This window comes from Balaenoptera musculus, chromosome 4 (assembly GCF_009873245.2).
Source record: "Balaenoptera musculus isolate JJ_BM4_2016_0621 chromosome 4, mBalMus1.pri.v3, whole genome shotgun sequence".
In the NCBI taxonomy this organism is placed as follows: Eukaryota; Metazoa; Chordata; class Mammalia; order Artiodactyla; family Balaenopteridae; genus Balaenoptera; species Balaenoptera musculus.
Window position 1 is genome coordinate 57,024,558 of NC_045788.1, and position 14,509 is coordinate 57,039,066.

At 43.4% G+C, this 14,509-nt stretch overlaps 1 protein-coding gene across 6 annotated transcripts in view; it reads right to left on the minus strand.

Moving 5' to 3' along the window:
- PLEKHM3 (pleckstrin homology domain containing M3) overlaps window positions 1-14,509 on the minus strand; it is a 189,802-nt gene that overhangs the window by 108,192 nt on the left and 67,101 nt on the right. For 5 of the 6 annotated variants that reach the window (XM_036850935.1, XM_036850936.1, XM_036850938.1 and 2 more), the window contains one exon: window positions 7,202-7,347. In XM_036850935.1, coding sequence (XP_036706830.1) covers window positions 7,202-7,347 — 146 coding nt within the window. Of the gene's footprint in view, window positions 1-7,201; window positions 7,348-10,368; window positions 10,926-14,509 lie in introns of those variants that run through there. The other variant, XM_036850939.1, reaches the window with a different exon arrangement.

Genomic DNA, 14,509 nt, shown 5'->3' on the forward strand with positions numbered 1-14,509 from the left:
AAGAACTCCAGTCTGTGACTGTGGTTTTGTTGCAGTTTGTGAACTGGTTCTCTCCACAGCCCTGGCGTCAACATGATTCAAGAGAGTTGAGGAGGAGGAGGTCTAGGTAGAAACAGGTCCCCTCCCCATCTCACACTCAGGAGGAGTTGGACACAATCAGGTTATAATTTTCCACAAACTAGTAATGACAAATCTCCTAGATACACATATGTATTTATAAATAAGCATGTTGTCATTTGATTTTAACATTAAGCATCGTTGGTATAGATTTCAACATAATACATCTTTTGTTATGCTGGTGACAGCTACCTCTGAAAAACAAAATTCTCAAATGTTCAGGTTTATATAATTCTGAGAGGTTCCGGAACAGTGTCCTGATATGTTCCCCCACAAAAAGAGCCCTGGGTAATAAAGCAATGGGGCAGAGGCAATGTGGTGACCACAGACAGCAATTTGCAGAGGAGGAGGATGTGGTGGTGGTGAGGACTTCAGCTTTTGTTAAAGGAGGAAGATGTATCAGAATACAACAGATAGGAACATAATCTCAGAATAACAAGAACGGGTACAGATAATCTAGTTCAGTTTTTTCTCAACCTGTGTGGCAAGGAATACCAGTCATACAGAAAAGATGTTCTGAGGGCCAACAAGAAATACGCCACATGCCACATTCTTCTCTTGGTGTTTCAAAGTGCAGCGTGTTAGCATATTAAAGCTCTGGGACATGGAGTACTAGAGAAAACCTGCTTAACCCAGCCACTTCCCAACCAATCTGACTACAGACAGGGCGCCTGGTTAATGTCATGCAGGCTGTGTGGAGGGGGCAGTAGGAGATGAAAGTCAGCCTAGGTCCCACTCACCAACCGGAGGAAGGGACATTTTTCTCTACCATTACCTATACTTAATAGATGAGAAAATTGAGTCCAGAGAACTTAAATGACTTATCTGTGGTCATCTCGTGGCAGAACTCAAGCCAAAACTCAGACGTCGAGATACACTGCTCCGTGCTTTTTAGCATTGTTTACGTTCACAGTTCCTTTTATTTTTTTAATAACTCTACCAAAAACTATCTGTTCATCACTCTTTAAAAGAGGAGATCCCTGTCCCTGTTCTGTCCTTCCCTCCTCCCCAGTCAAATAGAAAGTGAGTGGGCTACCAATGGAGATGAACCCAGAATTTAAGGAGGCAGTACATTGGTGTGTGGGTCTTTAAAACAAAACTAAAGTCTAATAACACTTCATTTATCTAGAAGTCACTTATTTGTATATTTGTTTACTGTCTTTCTCCCTCATGAGAAATTCACGACACAGAGGCTATGTCCCCGGTGAGCACAGTAAGTGTTCAATAAACACTTGCTGAACAGATGAATGAGTACTTTACAATGCTCTGGCCGTGACTCTGAACCACACACTTCTAACAGTTTGATTATTTGTTTCTAAGCTCACAACATATTTAGAATAAAGTAGAAAAGGGAAAGGACAGCTAGAGGCAGCACAGTGACAAGAGAGGTGACAGCTGACATCCTGGTACTAAGGGAAGAAAGGCACCTGCAAGAAGAGATAAGGTAAAAGTATAGAATACAACCTCGACAGAAAGCAATTTGGCAACATCCATCAAACTCACAGGTGTACATACCTACATCTAGGAAGTTACCTACAGATAGTCTCACTCGTGAATGAAAAACTTACATTCAAAATGATGTATAAAGTTATTCACTGAATCACTGTCTGTAATAGAAAGACTAGAAAAACCTTAATGTCCATCAAAACAAGGAAAAGTTGGATAAACTGGGGTGTGTATGTGTGTGTGTGTGTGTGTGTGTGTGTGTGTATTAAATTCATGATGTAATATGGAATGGCTGGGGGCTTCCCTGGTGGCGCAGTGGTTGAGAGTCCGCCTGCCAATGCAGGGGACACGGGTTCGAGCTCTGGTCCGGGAAGATCCCACATGCCACAGAGCAACTAAGCCCGCGTGCCGCACAACTGCTGAGGCCTGCGAGCCTAGAGCCCGTGCTCCGCAACAGGAGAGGCCACCACAGTGGGAGGCCCGCCACCGCAGCGAGGAGTGGCCCCCGCTCGTTGCAACCGGAGAAAAGCCTGCACGCAGCAACGAAGACCCAAAGCAGCCAAAAATAAATACATAAAATACAATAAAATAAATTTAAAAAAATAAATATATATATGGAATGGCTGTTTAAAAAAGCCCAAGGAAGAGTTTTATGATCTGAATGGAATATTTTCTAAGAGCAGCATGTATACTGTATTGCCAATTGACATTTCTGTGTAAAACACATGTATGTAAAATATTTCTGGAAGGAGTAATTTGGTTGCCTGTGGGTGAGAGGAAGAGGAGGGAGGAAGATTATCTATGTGTACATGTCCTTTGTATTTTTAAACCTCGAAATGTGAAAGTATATTATATTCAAAAAAAGAAGAATAAAAGTATAGCGGTACAAGGCAATTTCCTTACAGAAAAAATAGCCTCCCATACCATATTAAACCACATTGAAGTTATTGATCACGAGATAGAACACTCATATTTATAATTATAATTCTGAGGCATTAAAAAAAGGTTAATTTCTAGTACATATTTTCTGAAGTAGGAAACTGTCACGGAGCTACGTGACAGTTAAAATTTATAAAATAATAAAAATAATGTAATCACATTACTGAAAGTTTGGAGAATAAAGATTACTAGAGAAAAAAAAATCACCCATAATCTTACCACAGTAACATAACCACTGATTGCTTTCGTATAATGTTTCCTTCCAGTATTTTTTCCCATCATCTATTATGAAAAATCATGGCAAAAGTTTTAATAAGATCAATTCCAACCATAATACTTCTTGGTCTTATTAAAACAGGCACTGTGGGCTAACGGAGAAGGAATCAGGAAATCTTAACTGTAATTACAATTTGTTCTCAAAATCTCCAAATGACTCTGAACAAGTGGTTTTTCCCATCAGTGAGCTACTCTCCAGCTCTGCAAGGGCAATAGAGCTTGCCTTGAATGCCTCTCAAGATGAAGAGATAGGAAATGGCTTATGTAACATGGAAAACCCCTAGCTAAATGGAATGTGAATATTCAGGCTAGGATACAAAAATATTTTTTAAAAGCACAATTTAGGAAGAGTTCAGGCTAAGTTTGTGCTCCTTACCACCTCTTTGTCATGCTTGATATTTTTGAATTGGAGGGGGGTGGTGGTAGAGGGAAAGTTATCTTCAAAGAGAATTTCATTAGAAAATGGCTATAAAATTGGAGGATAGGGTTTAGCTGCTAGGTAATCCTGGGGCTCAATTCAATCTGCAGGATGTACACTGGAAAACAGATGAAATCCTGCTTTAAAAGTAATTAGGATTATTATTACTCTGGAGGGCAGACAAGGAAACGCTTAAGATGACAGATTTCATTCTGCTCTGCAAAACCATTTTTTCACTCTTTAAATGGATATTCAAGCCAGTCACGTACTTGCAATTAAGGAGAGCAGGCAGATCTAACAGAACAATGTCTGGTCTTGGAAACTGATAGGTCTGAATTGATCCTCACAATTAGGAACATTAAGTTAAATCCTGGCATCTGAGCAAAGACAGACAGACACTGGACTAAATGGAATATAGTTACTTAATGCCAGTGAGAGATGATCCAGATAAAATTGACCAGCTCTGTTCTTGCTTTAAAATCTTCCCTGGTCCGCTGAGATCCAGGGGGGGAATGGTCTGACAAAGGACATTTTCCTCATGGATGAAGTGAGGGTACCTAATATCCTTATTACTTCCTTATCCTCTCAAAATCAAACCTTGTCACTTGAATGACCACCACCACAAAAATATCTGCTTTATAGAAAGACTACAAGCAGTAGTGATGGCTAGATTGATGGTTTGAGTGGCCTTCAGCCATCACTACAAACAGACCTGAATCTCCTCCATTTCATGGCTTCATAAACCATTCCTGAGTTTTTCACTTTCCTCATTCAGTGCCACCTTTTCTGCTTTAGCTCCACTGATGGGCACATATTCTGTGGGCAGGTGCCACCAGCCTAAGCCCTCAACGATCACAGGGCTGGGGCTGCCTCACTCACTTGCTCTCTACACACCTCTCAGCTGTCAAAGCCCTGCTCCAAATAGATTAATCTAAACTGTTCAAACTCAGCTAGTGTCCTTTCCCTCTAAGTAAGTTTTTATCTAATACACACATGGCAAATATATTTATAGCCTATATTCAGAGTGTCAAGTACAAGATGCAGAGGAGAGAATGATAACTGTCTGGCTGAGGGGAAGGAAAAAATCAGGAAAGGAAATGAGGTCTAAGCTGGGTTTAGGATTTGAATGAGGGCAAGAGGAAGACAAGAGGTGTGACATAGCCTGGCGGGACTGGGCAATGGGAAGGAGAGCGATCTTCCTGAAGACACTCACGGGGGCGGGGAGGGAGTGGATAAAAGGGCTAGAAAGGCTGGGACTAGCGATCACAAACAGTCTTTTGTCGGGCTAAGAGATTTGGATTTATCTTATGTTCAGTCAGAGTAAAAGCTGGCATTAATTGAGCACTTATTACATTCCAGACACTGCACTAGGTGCTTTCTGCGAATTATTCATTTAAGCAAACAGCGACCTTGTGAAGTAGGTACTATCGCTGCTATTATCTCCATTCTAAATGTGAAGAAACAGAGACTAAGAGAGGGTATAACATTTACCCAAGGTGAGAATGGGACTTCTTGGGAATAATGTTGGGGCAAATTGGGACTTTTCTGAAATACTGTTGGGCAAGACCTGAAGGCAGGAAGCACGGTTGGGAGGCGGCTGAATTCTTTCCTGTGAGTGATGCTGAGGATTGGGATTGTGTGGTGGGGCCGCGCGTGCAGTGGGGTGCAGGGCCTCAGAGCTCCCAGTCAGCTGTGGATTTCTGCGAACTGATTAGGCAGGGCCGGTGTGGCAGAGGGAAGAGGCCAGGATGTCTCCCAGCATGGGGGTGGGAATGGTGGCCACGTGCAGTGAGGGAGGGGTGGGAGACAGCTGGTGAGGGTGAGGAAGCCAGTTTGGGGCATACTGAGTTTGAGGCACCCACAGGACCGGCTTCACTATACAGTTCTGCTTACCTACTACGCACCAGAAACTGTGCTAAGGCAGGTCCCCAGCACCCAGGAAGCTCACCTTTAGTAAGAAGACAGATAAGCAGCCGGCTGGTATATAAATGTGAGGATCATGAAAATAATCACTTCATTCCATTCTTTAAGTACTTCCCATAGTCAGTCAAAGAGTGCTTTTCTTATATTATCCCAATTCACACAACTCTTTTAGGTAAATACATGAAGCGTAGTAAGAACAAATGCTTATGTGAACAAACACTATGTGCGCGAGGTACTTTGTTCGCATGCATGAACCCATCTAACCATCGGTAACCTTATGAGTTATTATTGTCCTCATTTTACAGATGAGGAGACTGAAACACAGAGAGACTAACAACTTGTCCAGGTTAGACAGCTAGTAAATGACAAAGCTAAAATTTGAACCCAGGTAGTCTGGGTTCATTTTACAGATTACGAAATGGAGACTCACGGTAGTTCAAGTAATTTGCCCCAACCGATCAAGCACCTAATTAGAGGTGGAGGGAGGATTTGGACAAAGGCCTGGTGAACAACAACCTCCTGCTGTTAACCCCTATAATAAGTGCAATTCTAGAAACCCACGCATGCGTGATGGTGGCACAGGGAGAAGCAGCAAAGCACAAATGGGGAAGGTGGGGAGCATCAGAGCTTTCGCCAAGGAGGATGTGCCTTTCTCAGCTCTGGAACAAACAGCAGGGATTCCCGAGATGGGTAAAAATATCTGGAGCACACATGGAAGGACGATCTCTAAACAAGAGAAAAGGCTCTTCTTCTTCCCAACACAGGACTGGAAAGAGTAAGGATAGGTACAAATGTAGACAGATTTGTAGGTATTCGTATTCAAATCTCGTAGCTTCAATTTTCTCCTTGAAGTAGGAGGCAAGGTCATATGCTGAGAAGGACTGGGATGAGGCATCTTGAAGACAGTGAAGATGTGGATGATTATTGGGTAGAACAGGAGGCAGAGCTGCCCAGGGATGTAGAAAAGGATCCAAGACAACTGGCCACTCACAACTGTCATGTTCATTTTAGACTTCAAAGACTACAGGTAGGTGACAGCTACAGGTTCCTTCCCTGCCTACCTTGCTCCCGAGTGACTTACAGTTACAATGAAAGGAAGTCTAAGACATCTATCAGCAAGGAGGTATAAAAACCATCATACAGCCTGTTTTTGTACGAAGCACCTTGCATGGAAGGTTTGTTCAAGGCAGATGTGATGATATTCTGGCAGAAGGATCAGGAAAGCTTCTAGTCTGATCAGATTAACAGAATTCTCTATTGGGTGGCAGGACCCAGGACTAGAAAAAAGTCCTAAGCCTAGAGTAGTACAACTCCAGTGGGTGTTAGATTCTTCGACCTGCCAAACTCGATTACCTCGTTTATGCAAGGGTGGAAATGCTGTGCAATGGAGCTAACTGGTTCACGTGTCCTGAGGAGTACTAGGTTGAAAACTACAGTTGAGATAAATGCTATCAGGCAGTTAAATCCACAGATCTCACTTTCAGTAGCAAAACCAGAGCTGGAGATAAATGTAGGAATCAACAGCATATGAGCCCTGGTAGTTAAAACCATAGAAGGGAGGGAAATAACGCAATGGCTTCCCTGGTGGCGCAGTGGTTAAGAATCCTCCTGCCAATGTAGGGAACACGGGTTCAATCCCTGGTCTGGGAAGATCCCACGTGCCGCGGAGCAACTAAGCCTGTGCGCCACAACTACTGAGCCTGCGCTCTAGAGCCCGCAAGCCATAACTACTGAGCCCACATGCCACAACTACTGAAACCCGTGCACCTATAGCCCATGCTCTGCAATAAGAGAAGCCACTGCAGTGAGAAGCCCGCGCACCTGCAACGAAGAGTAGCCCCCGCTCGCCGCAACTAGAGAAAGCCACGCGCAGCAATGAAGACCCAATGCAGCCAAAAATAAATTAATTAAAAAAAAAAAAAAAGAAAGTATAGAGTGGGAAAAGAGCATGAAGTTGTAGCTTTTATGAGACTACTTAATCAGGTCTGCCTCAAATTCTTATCTCATTATCTTTAGAATCCACATGACAACATGTAAATACCCAAATCGCTATTATGAAGTGAACCCAGTTTCGGTACCTACCTTATACTTTGAAGTATCCCAGTTGTGGACTATGCGGGCCGGGATGAGAAAACTGTCGTCCGCGTGGCAGCTGCTGCAGTAATACCAGCCGCTGTAATTGCACACCTTGGCTCTCCCGTTGGAAAGGCCTATGGACCGCTGGCATCCTGTTCAGGGCAAAAGAAAGAGTCGGTGATGGTTGTACTTCTAACACCACAGAACAAAGTTACACAATCCTCAAGTGAAACAAAAGTCTACGATAGCAAAGAAATTGCAGAGAATATGTGTACAGACACGTCCCCTCTTTCCTAGCCTGGCAGCTCCCACCCCTTCGCCTCCTCGGGGATTGCTGACCCTGGTACTGTTTCTGGTCTCTTCTGATTCCACCTCTTCTGTGTATAGTGGCCAGAGACCAGTCTCTCTACAACCAACCCCCTTTCATCTCCTCGCTTCCTCCTCAGAAACCCTACTTCACCTGGCAGTTGGCTGGGGGCTTCTCATACAGGTTCTTACTTAACCCATGCAGCATCTCTATGAGGAAGATATTATGATCTCTGTTTTACAGAGGAATAAACTAAGGTTTTAGTCGGGTTAAGCATTTTGTCTTGAGGTCACCCAGCCAGTAAGAGATGGCGTTTGGGTTTGGCTCTAAGCTTGTCTGATTCTAAAATGATCCTAAAACCTGATGTGTAGCCTTTCTTGGCTGACAAAAATCAATGAAAGGAATGTGTCGTTTGATTGGTCCCCATCTCTCCTTTCCAACTACCTACTCCTACTACTCTCCAATGGGAACAGAACCTCTTTGCTGCAGTTAGAGGACTCTCCTCACTGTTCCCCAAATAAACAGTGTGCTTACTCTACCCTCCATATCTTGGCACGATTTATTTCTCCTTTCACGACGCCCTTTTCTCTGATCTCTACTTTGCCAAATCCTGCCCATCACTGATTGCCTGCAAGTGATTGCAAAGGCCCTTTTCATGTTCCAGGAAGGCCATGATTCTGTCAGTACTGTCCTGGTACTGTCAGGGGACCTGGTAATAATCATGGCCCTGCCAAAAAGAAGCCCTTATTTTCCTTTAGCTAGGAGGAACTACATTCTCCTGACAACAGAAATTCTGTCATAATCAACCCAAACGACAACATTCAGAACAGATAATCAGGATTATACAAACAGCATCGTTTTTCTGACATTTCTCATCCATTGCTTTTGTTTTAGAAATCCTCCCTCGTGGCCCATTTCATGGCTGGGTACCAAGACCTGTATTGATCAAAGAAATCTCACATTAAGCCCATTTTGTAATATGGGTACAAAATAGATTACTCTTAATAATCATAGTAATCATAATATAACCAGTGTGGCAGCCCACTTCCATTAGAAGGAGCTCAAACATGTTTATTTAACAAACTGCCAGCCTAAGAAGATACTTATTCCCATGAATTCATGAATGAAAGCATCATAAAATTCCTAGAGCTTTCATTTCCATCACAAATAAAATGGTATCAGTCATCCAGCAGTTTCACAGGGTACCCTCCAGAAAGAGAATTGGATCCTATTGTTTTTAGATACGAGAGGTATTGAAAGACAGACGGGGAGTAAATGTATCGGAATTACGCTTCCAGAGCTTAATACCCTTTCTTCCTAGGATAGCTATTTCTTTACTGTTGAGTAGCAACAAAACCCTAACAAGCTCCTGTTTCTCAGATTGGCTGAGGATTGAGATATGTGTGAAGGATAAGGAAGAACCAAACCCACCTGCTGCTTCTGTGGGGCGTGGGAGGTGCTGTCACGATCTCTAGGCTATGAACACTGGAACGCCATGTGCTGCGCCCACTGACCGCGCTGCTTATGCAGCATGTAGCGCGTGCGCCCCCTTAAACACTGCGCTTTCTGACGTGCTTGTACAACCCTGACCACACGACAAACTGCTCAGATGTATTTTTTAAACTTAGTACTTACCGTAGCGCTTTACATATGATAGACCAGCAATAAATGTTTATGTTGAAGAGACAATAAACTGAATATTATCTGGCACATAAACACCCTCATGCATATAAAGAGATTTTAATTTCCCAGAGCTATTCTGGAATTGATCCTCCTAACCTGGTCACCTGCCTCTTGAAAACAGCCTACTTTGGTGAATATCCCTGTGCAAATATGTTGCCCCTTCTAAGAATTACACATTAGACACGTTCATAGATGGACTGTGAAACAGAGTTGAGTAGAACTTGACACATTTTAGACACTGCGACACTGTTTCCAAAATTTAGTGGACAGTGAAACTGACTTAACACTGAAGTGACAATGAATAGAATTCAGTCTTCCCTAATGATTCAGAAAATGAGCGTGATCTTATAGAAATTCAGGATCATCATTACAGCTGAAACTCTCACCATAAAACACTGCAAAAATAAATTTATTTTAGTTTTTTGCTTGTTTGCATTTTGGATATAATAAACAGCAAGCATTTGCTGAATGTTTATATATGCTTTAGTAGGTCCTACTGGGTTTATTATTCTGTAACTTTTAATGACTTTATTATAATATCCTAGATGCAGCATACATAGGCAATATTAAAACACACAAATGTGCATTTTTTTTAACATCTTCATTGGAGTATAATTGCTTTACAATGGTGTGTTAGTTTCTGCTGTATAACAAAGTGAATCAGCTATACATATACATATATCCCTATATCTCCTCCCTCTTGCGTCTCCCTCCCCCCTTCCTATCCCACCCCTGCAAATGTGCATTTTAAGAAAGCATATAGCCTACAAATGTGTATATCAACCGGGCACACAGGCCCAAAGCCTAACATGGTGAGGGTTCAACTAAACAGGCTAAACATCCTCACTACTTTGCACAGGTCTCCAGACTCATAAAAGAGAGAAAGGCTGAGAGAACACGGCTAGGGTTCATGCACATTTTATTTTATTATTATTTTTTTTTCACACTTAATTTTTTTTTATTCTGGTGCAGAACATTATCAATGTCTAACCTTCATTCTAGAGGGTAATTCAGAGAGGGGATGTCAGGAACCAACTATTCCCAAGGCCAACCCTGTCATGCAGTAACCTTTGGGCCATACCACCCCTGGAGCTTTAAATATACCTACCAAAAGGCTTCTGTGAGTGCATTTCTCACCACCACAATCAGAAAACACTAGAGATAGCACCCCAACAAGATGACGTCCATAGTTTAAAAAAAACAAAACCAAAACAAGCTCCAGAGTGAGATTACAAACCAGTCACATGAATGGTAGCCGGTTGTCAGTTGGCCGACCCCTGCTAGGTCTTAAGCGAAATCTGTCATTGGGGCCACCTCGCCCTGGCAAGATGGGGTTAGGTCCTGGAAGGGGGCCGATTGGGTCAAAACGTGGTCTGAGTGGAGGGAACTGTCTGGGTGTCTCCCCAGGCCCAGGGATGAGTGAATTCATTGGATCCCCAACATAAGGAAGGGTTAGTCTTTCGTCATATTCACCACCAATAATTCCTGGAGGAAGGAGAGAACTGGGAGGAAAAGGCCTGGGGTGCAAGGGGTTGGGGTAGGATGGAATGGGGTGGGGTGACGATGGCAGGAACATCACATGCCGCCCTCTCTGAGCTTCTTTTCTTTGTTTGTGCCTCTTCTTGTACAGTTCTTTCCAATCTGTGTCTCGACCTCTGACAGTATTATCTCGAAAATCCCGCAGATATACACACCTCCACAGAAGTTGGTCATTTGAAGCAATACAGAGGTCATGACAAACTGCAGACAAAGACAGGACAGAACGAACAACCAAAAGTCAGAAGATCCGCAGTTTCAGCTCCAATGGGAGGACTACCAACCCAAATACATCTGGTAGGTTCAGTGCTTGTCGGGTAAAAGCCAGAAGAGGATACACCAGCTGGTCCTTGAAGAGGCGAGAGAGCTTCTGAAGATCTCTGTATGACTTGGCTACATTTTCCCCTGATTCCTGTTTGCAAATAAAAGATTCTGGCAGCAGCTGCAGTCTTTTCACACTTCTAATCTCATTGTTGATTTTTAGTGTAGCATTTATGACGATGAGGTTTCCCAAAGGCACACAGGTGACAGCAGCAGAGCCACCCTCGCAGAGAGGATGTGTGTACTGCAGCTTATACACGCCCCCCGACCTCCAGTTCTCCAGCATGGACACAGCTTTGGCTTCAGTCCCCTGAGGTATGTAACCCGACGCCAACACGAAAAGATGTATGGATACTATCAGGGCATCACTGGGGTTAGAACAGTCAGCTGACTGATACAGGGTCTCTAATGAATGTGGCACTTGCCCTTCCACCGATTCGCTGCAGAGCATTGGTTCTGAGGGATAGAAACCTGTGCCCTCTTCCATATCCACAACATCTGGAATTGACTCAGCTTCAAAATTTTGACTAGGCCCTGACCTACTGCCATCATTCCAGACATCAGATTGGGCTGCCTGTCCTTGGAATGAATCACGCAGTTGTTCATCCTGCATGCTGGACTGACTGGAGCTGGCGGCCAAAGAGGGTTGGTCATTATTCTGGAGCGAGGAATGCTCTGAATCTGTGGATGAAGGTAAGTTAGGTGCTGCAAAGGCATCTTCAAGAATCAAACATATCAAGTCCCCAGAAACAATCCCATATGAAGCCAAGGTCTCTTCATCTCCAGTGAGGGCATCCTTGTTGTTCAATGTAATTGCAAACCGGGTATCAGAACCTGGAGGGGATCGGAGCCCCCGAGACGCCGGGCCATGACCTCCGGGAGCCAGGAAGCCGCAAGCTGCAGCCCCAGCGCCCACTCGCCGCCCGGCCTGCGTGTCGCAGTCCAGGAGCGCGGGTCCCGTGACACCCCGCTTGCTGCCCGGCCTCTCATGCCCATTTTAGTTGAGACAGAAGCAGCAGCACATAAACGCATACGTCTAGTCCTTGGTGTCTTTACCTTTATAACTTATTTAGGACCATGCTCTCCTACTCTTGATGCTGAAATCACCCTACGAAACTGAAAAGGAAAACCTCATTCAAAACGGTGGCAGGAAGCCCTGAAAGGGGAGGTCTCAGGCACATTCCACTTGTGGCAGCTTCCTTTACACAGCCTAGCACGAAGAAGGAAGATTTTCTCCTCGCCCAGCAACAACCCAGCCAATGAGAAGCCACCACAGCCCTGAATACTCACAGGCCTCCAATGAACTTTCCTTCAAAAGAGCTCCTTCCAACTTCCCCTTTCCTCTATAATAGAACTACTCTTCTCCTTTGTTCTCCAGACCTGCCTGTCGTTCACAGCAGTTTGCATGTCCCGAATTGCAATTCTTCTGCTATTCCCAAATAAACTTGATTTTGCTCACTAAACCTTTTTTTGTTTTAAAGCTTGATAGCTCCTAATGACCCAGAAGGTTTCAACCTATCCCCATTCTTAGGAGTGTTTTGGATACATGCTGTATAGACAAGCACAAGCCTAGAGTCAGGAAGCTTGCTCTTTCCTAGGGAACATGGTGAGCCTGACCCATCAAACTCTCTAGGCCTGCTTTCCTCACCTCAAAATAAAGGAGTTAGCCTAAATCAGTGGTTTGCCAAATTCAGTGAGCATCAGAATTTTCTGGAGACGTTTGTGAAAAATGTAGCCCTCCCCCACCTCCCACCTGGGCCCAGAGATTTTGATTCTGTAAACCTGGGGTAGGGCCCAGGAACCTGCATTTCTACCCATCCAACCACCACCAGGTACTGTGGTGGGTAAAAGCTGAGGATTGTTCCCTGATTTCTAGGTGACTCCAAAGGTCCCTCCAAGCTCTAAAATTCTCATTCTATTTAAGTGAAGTGCAGCGGGTGGGCAGACTGCTAAGTGAAAAGTTCATAACTCATCACACAGTTTAATTTCTAGGCTTCCAAAATCAACACTTCAAGTTCTTAGTCAATTTCCAAAAATTTACTATGTAGAAACAACAGTTCATTTTACCAGCATTTTTTCCAGAGCATTCACTGTCCCCACTGAGAAGCATCTTATTTGACTTAGAAAGAATTAAAACTTTTAATCTCCAAATCCAATGTATTTGTCTTTGAAAGAACATAGGATGGTCAGGAAAGAAGATTAGAGGCCAGTCAGTGGCCTGGTGTAGATTCATTTTCTAAAAAACAACACATACCATTTATTTGAAGAAGGAGACACCCGTTCTTTCAATTAACTGCAAGATTTCTCTCTTTAATATCCTACTAGCAAATCATAGACTAAAACTGTCTGAAACAATTCCCCATAAAGATACACAACCTGGGATTTTACTTAATCACTGTGAGGTTTTCAACCCGAGGGGGAAAAGTGTGTTTTCTTAATAATGACCGTTAGAAAAACACATTTTTTGGAGGAGGCCAAAGCTGGATTCTGACAAGTGACATTATGAGGAGAAAAACAGAGCTGCAAAGCAGAGACAAAAAATAATTAATTGAAATAACTAATTAGAACTTATTTACATATTATATTTTCATGTACTTTCAAACAGACTTTTCAACAATGTTTCTAAATTAAAAGGCATTTGTAGTAGGGAACACTCCACATGTAGGATCAAAGCAAAAACATTCCTCTCGGTCTCTTTTTGAAACTTTTCAGAGAGTGTATTCAATTCATAGGAACAAAAAACTATCTCACAAGAGAACCCACTGGCCTTTTTTTTTTTTTTTTATTGCTTCCCACCCCACTTCAAATCTTTAATGAACACACGCTCTGAAGAGCTTAGCTTCCCTTCTGATACACTTTGGGAAACAAATGTCACCATTTAACCAAAATCCTATTTGCTGCTTGTACAGTCCATTTCCCAAGGGGCCTTTCACTATAGACACCCAAAAGAATCTGTTGCTGGGGGTTGAAGCAGAAACGTTGGCATAATTCTCGACAAGAGTACAGTCTTTCTTCTAACGAGGGTACCTAGTTAGCTCAATTGGCTGCAATGAGATGTTACTGAAGCTGAGATCTTGAGGAGAAGCCAACCACCTCTCTCTACTTCCTGGCTCCCAACGACAGCCCTCCTCCCCCCCACCCGCCAGCAGGTGGAAAATTCATGGGCACAACAGAAAAGTAACAAGAGCTGTGTCTGCGTCCAGGTGATTCTCTCTCACTAGGGAAAGAACGCACCCAATGCTTCCTAAGTGTGGCCAGCCACGCTACCCCCTCCACCTCATTTGGTAAGGGAAATCCAGGACTTTGTATTTGGAAGGAAGAAATGATCCAAGAAGAGAACAGGGGCAAATAGAGAGAAGAGAAGGTGCCTTTCTAAAAGAGAGGAAAGAAGAGAAAGAGAGTGAGAGGACAAATTTTGATTTGCTCTGTTAAAATAGACAAAATAAAACTGGCAAGTTTCGATCCCT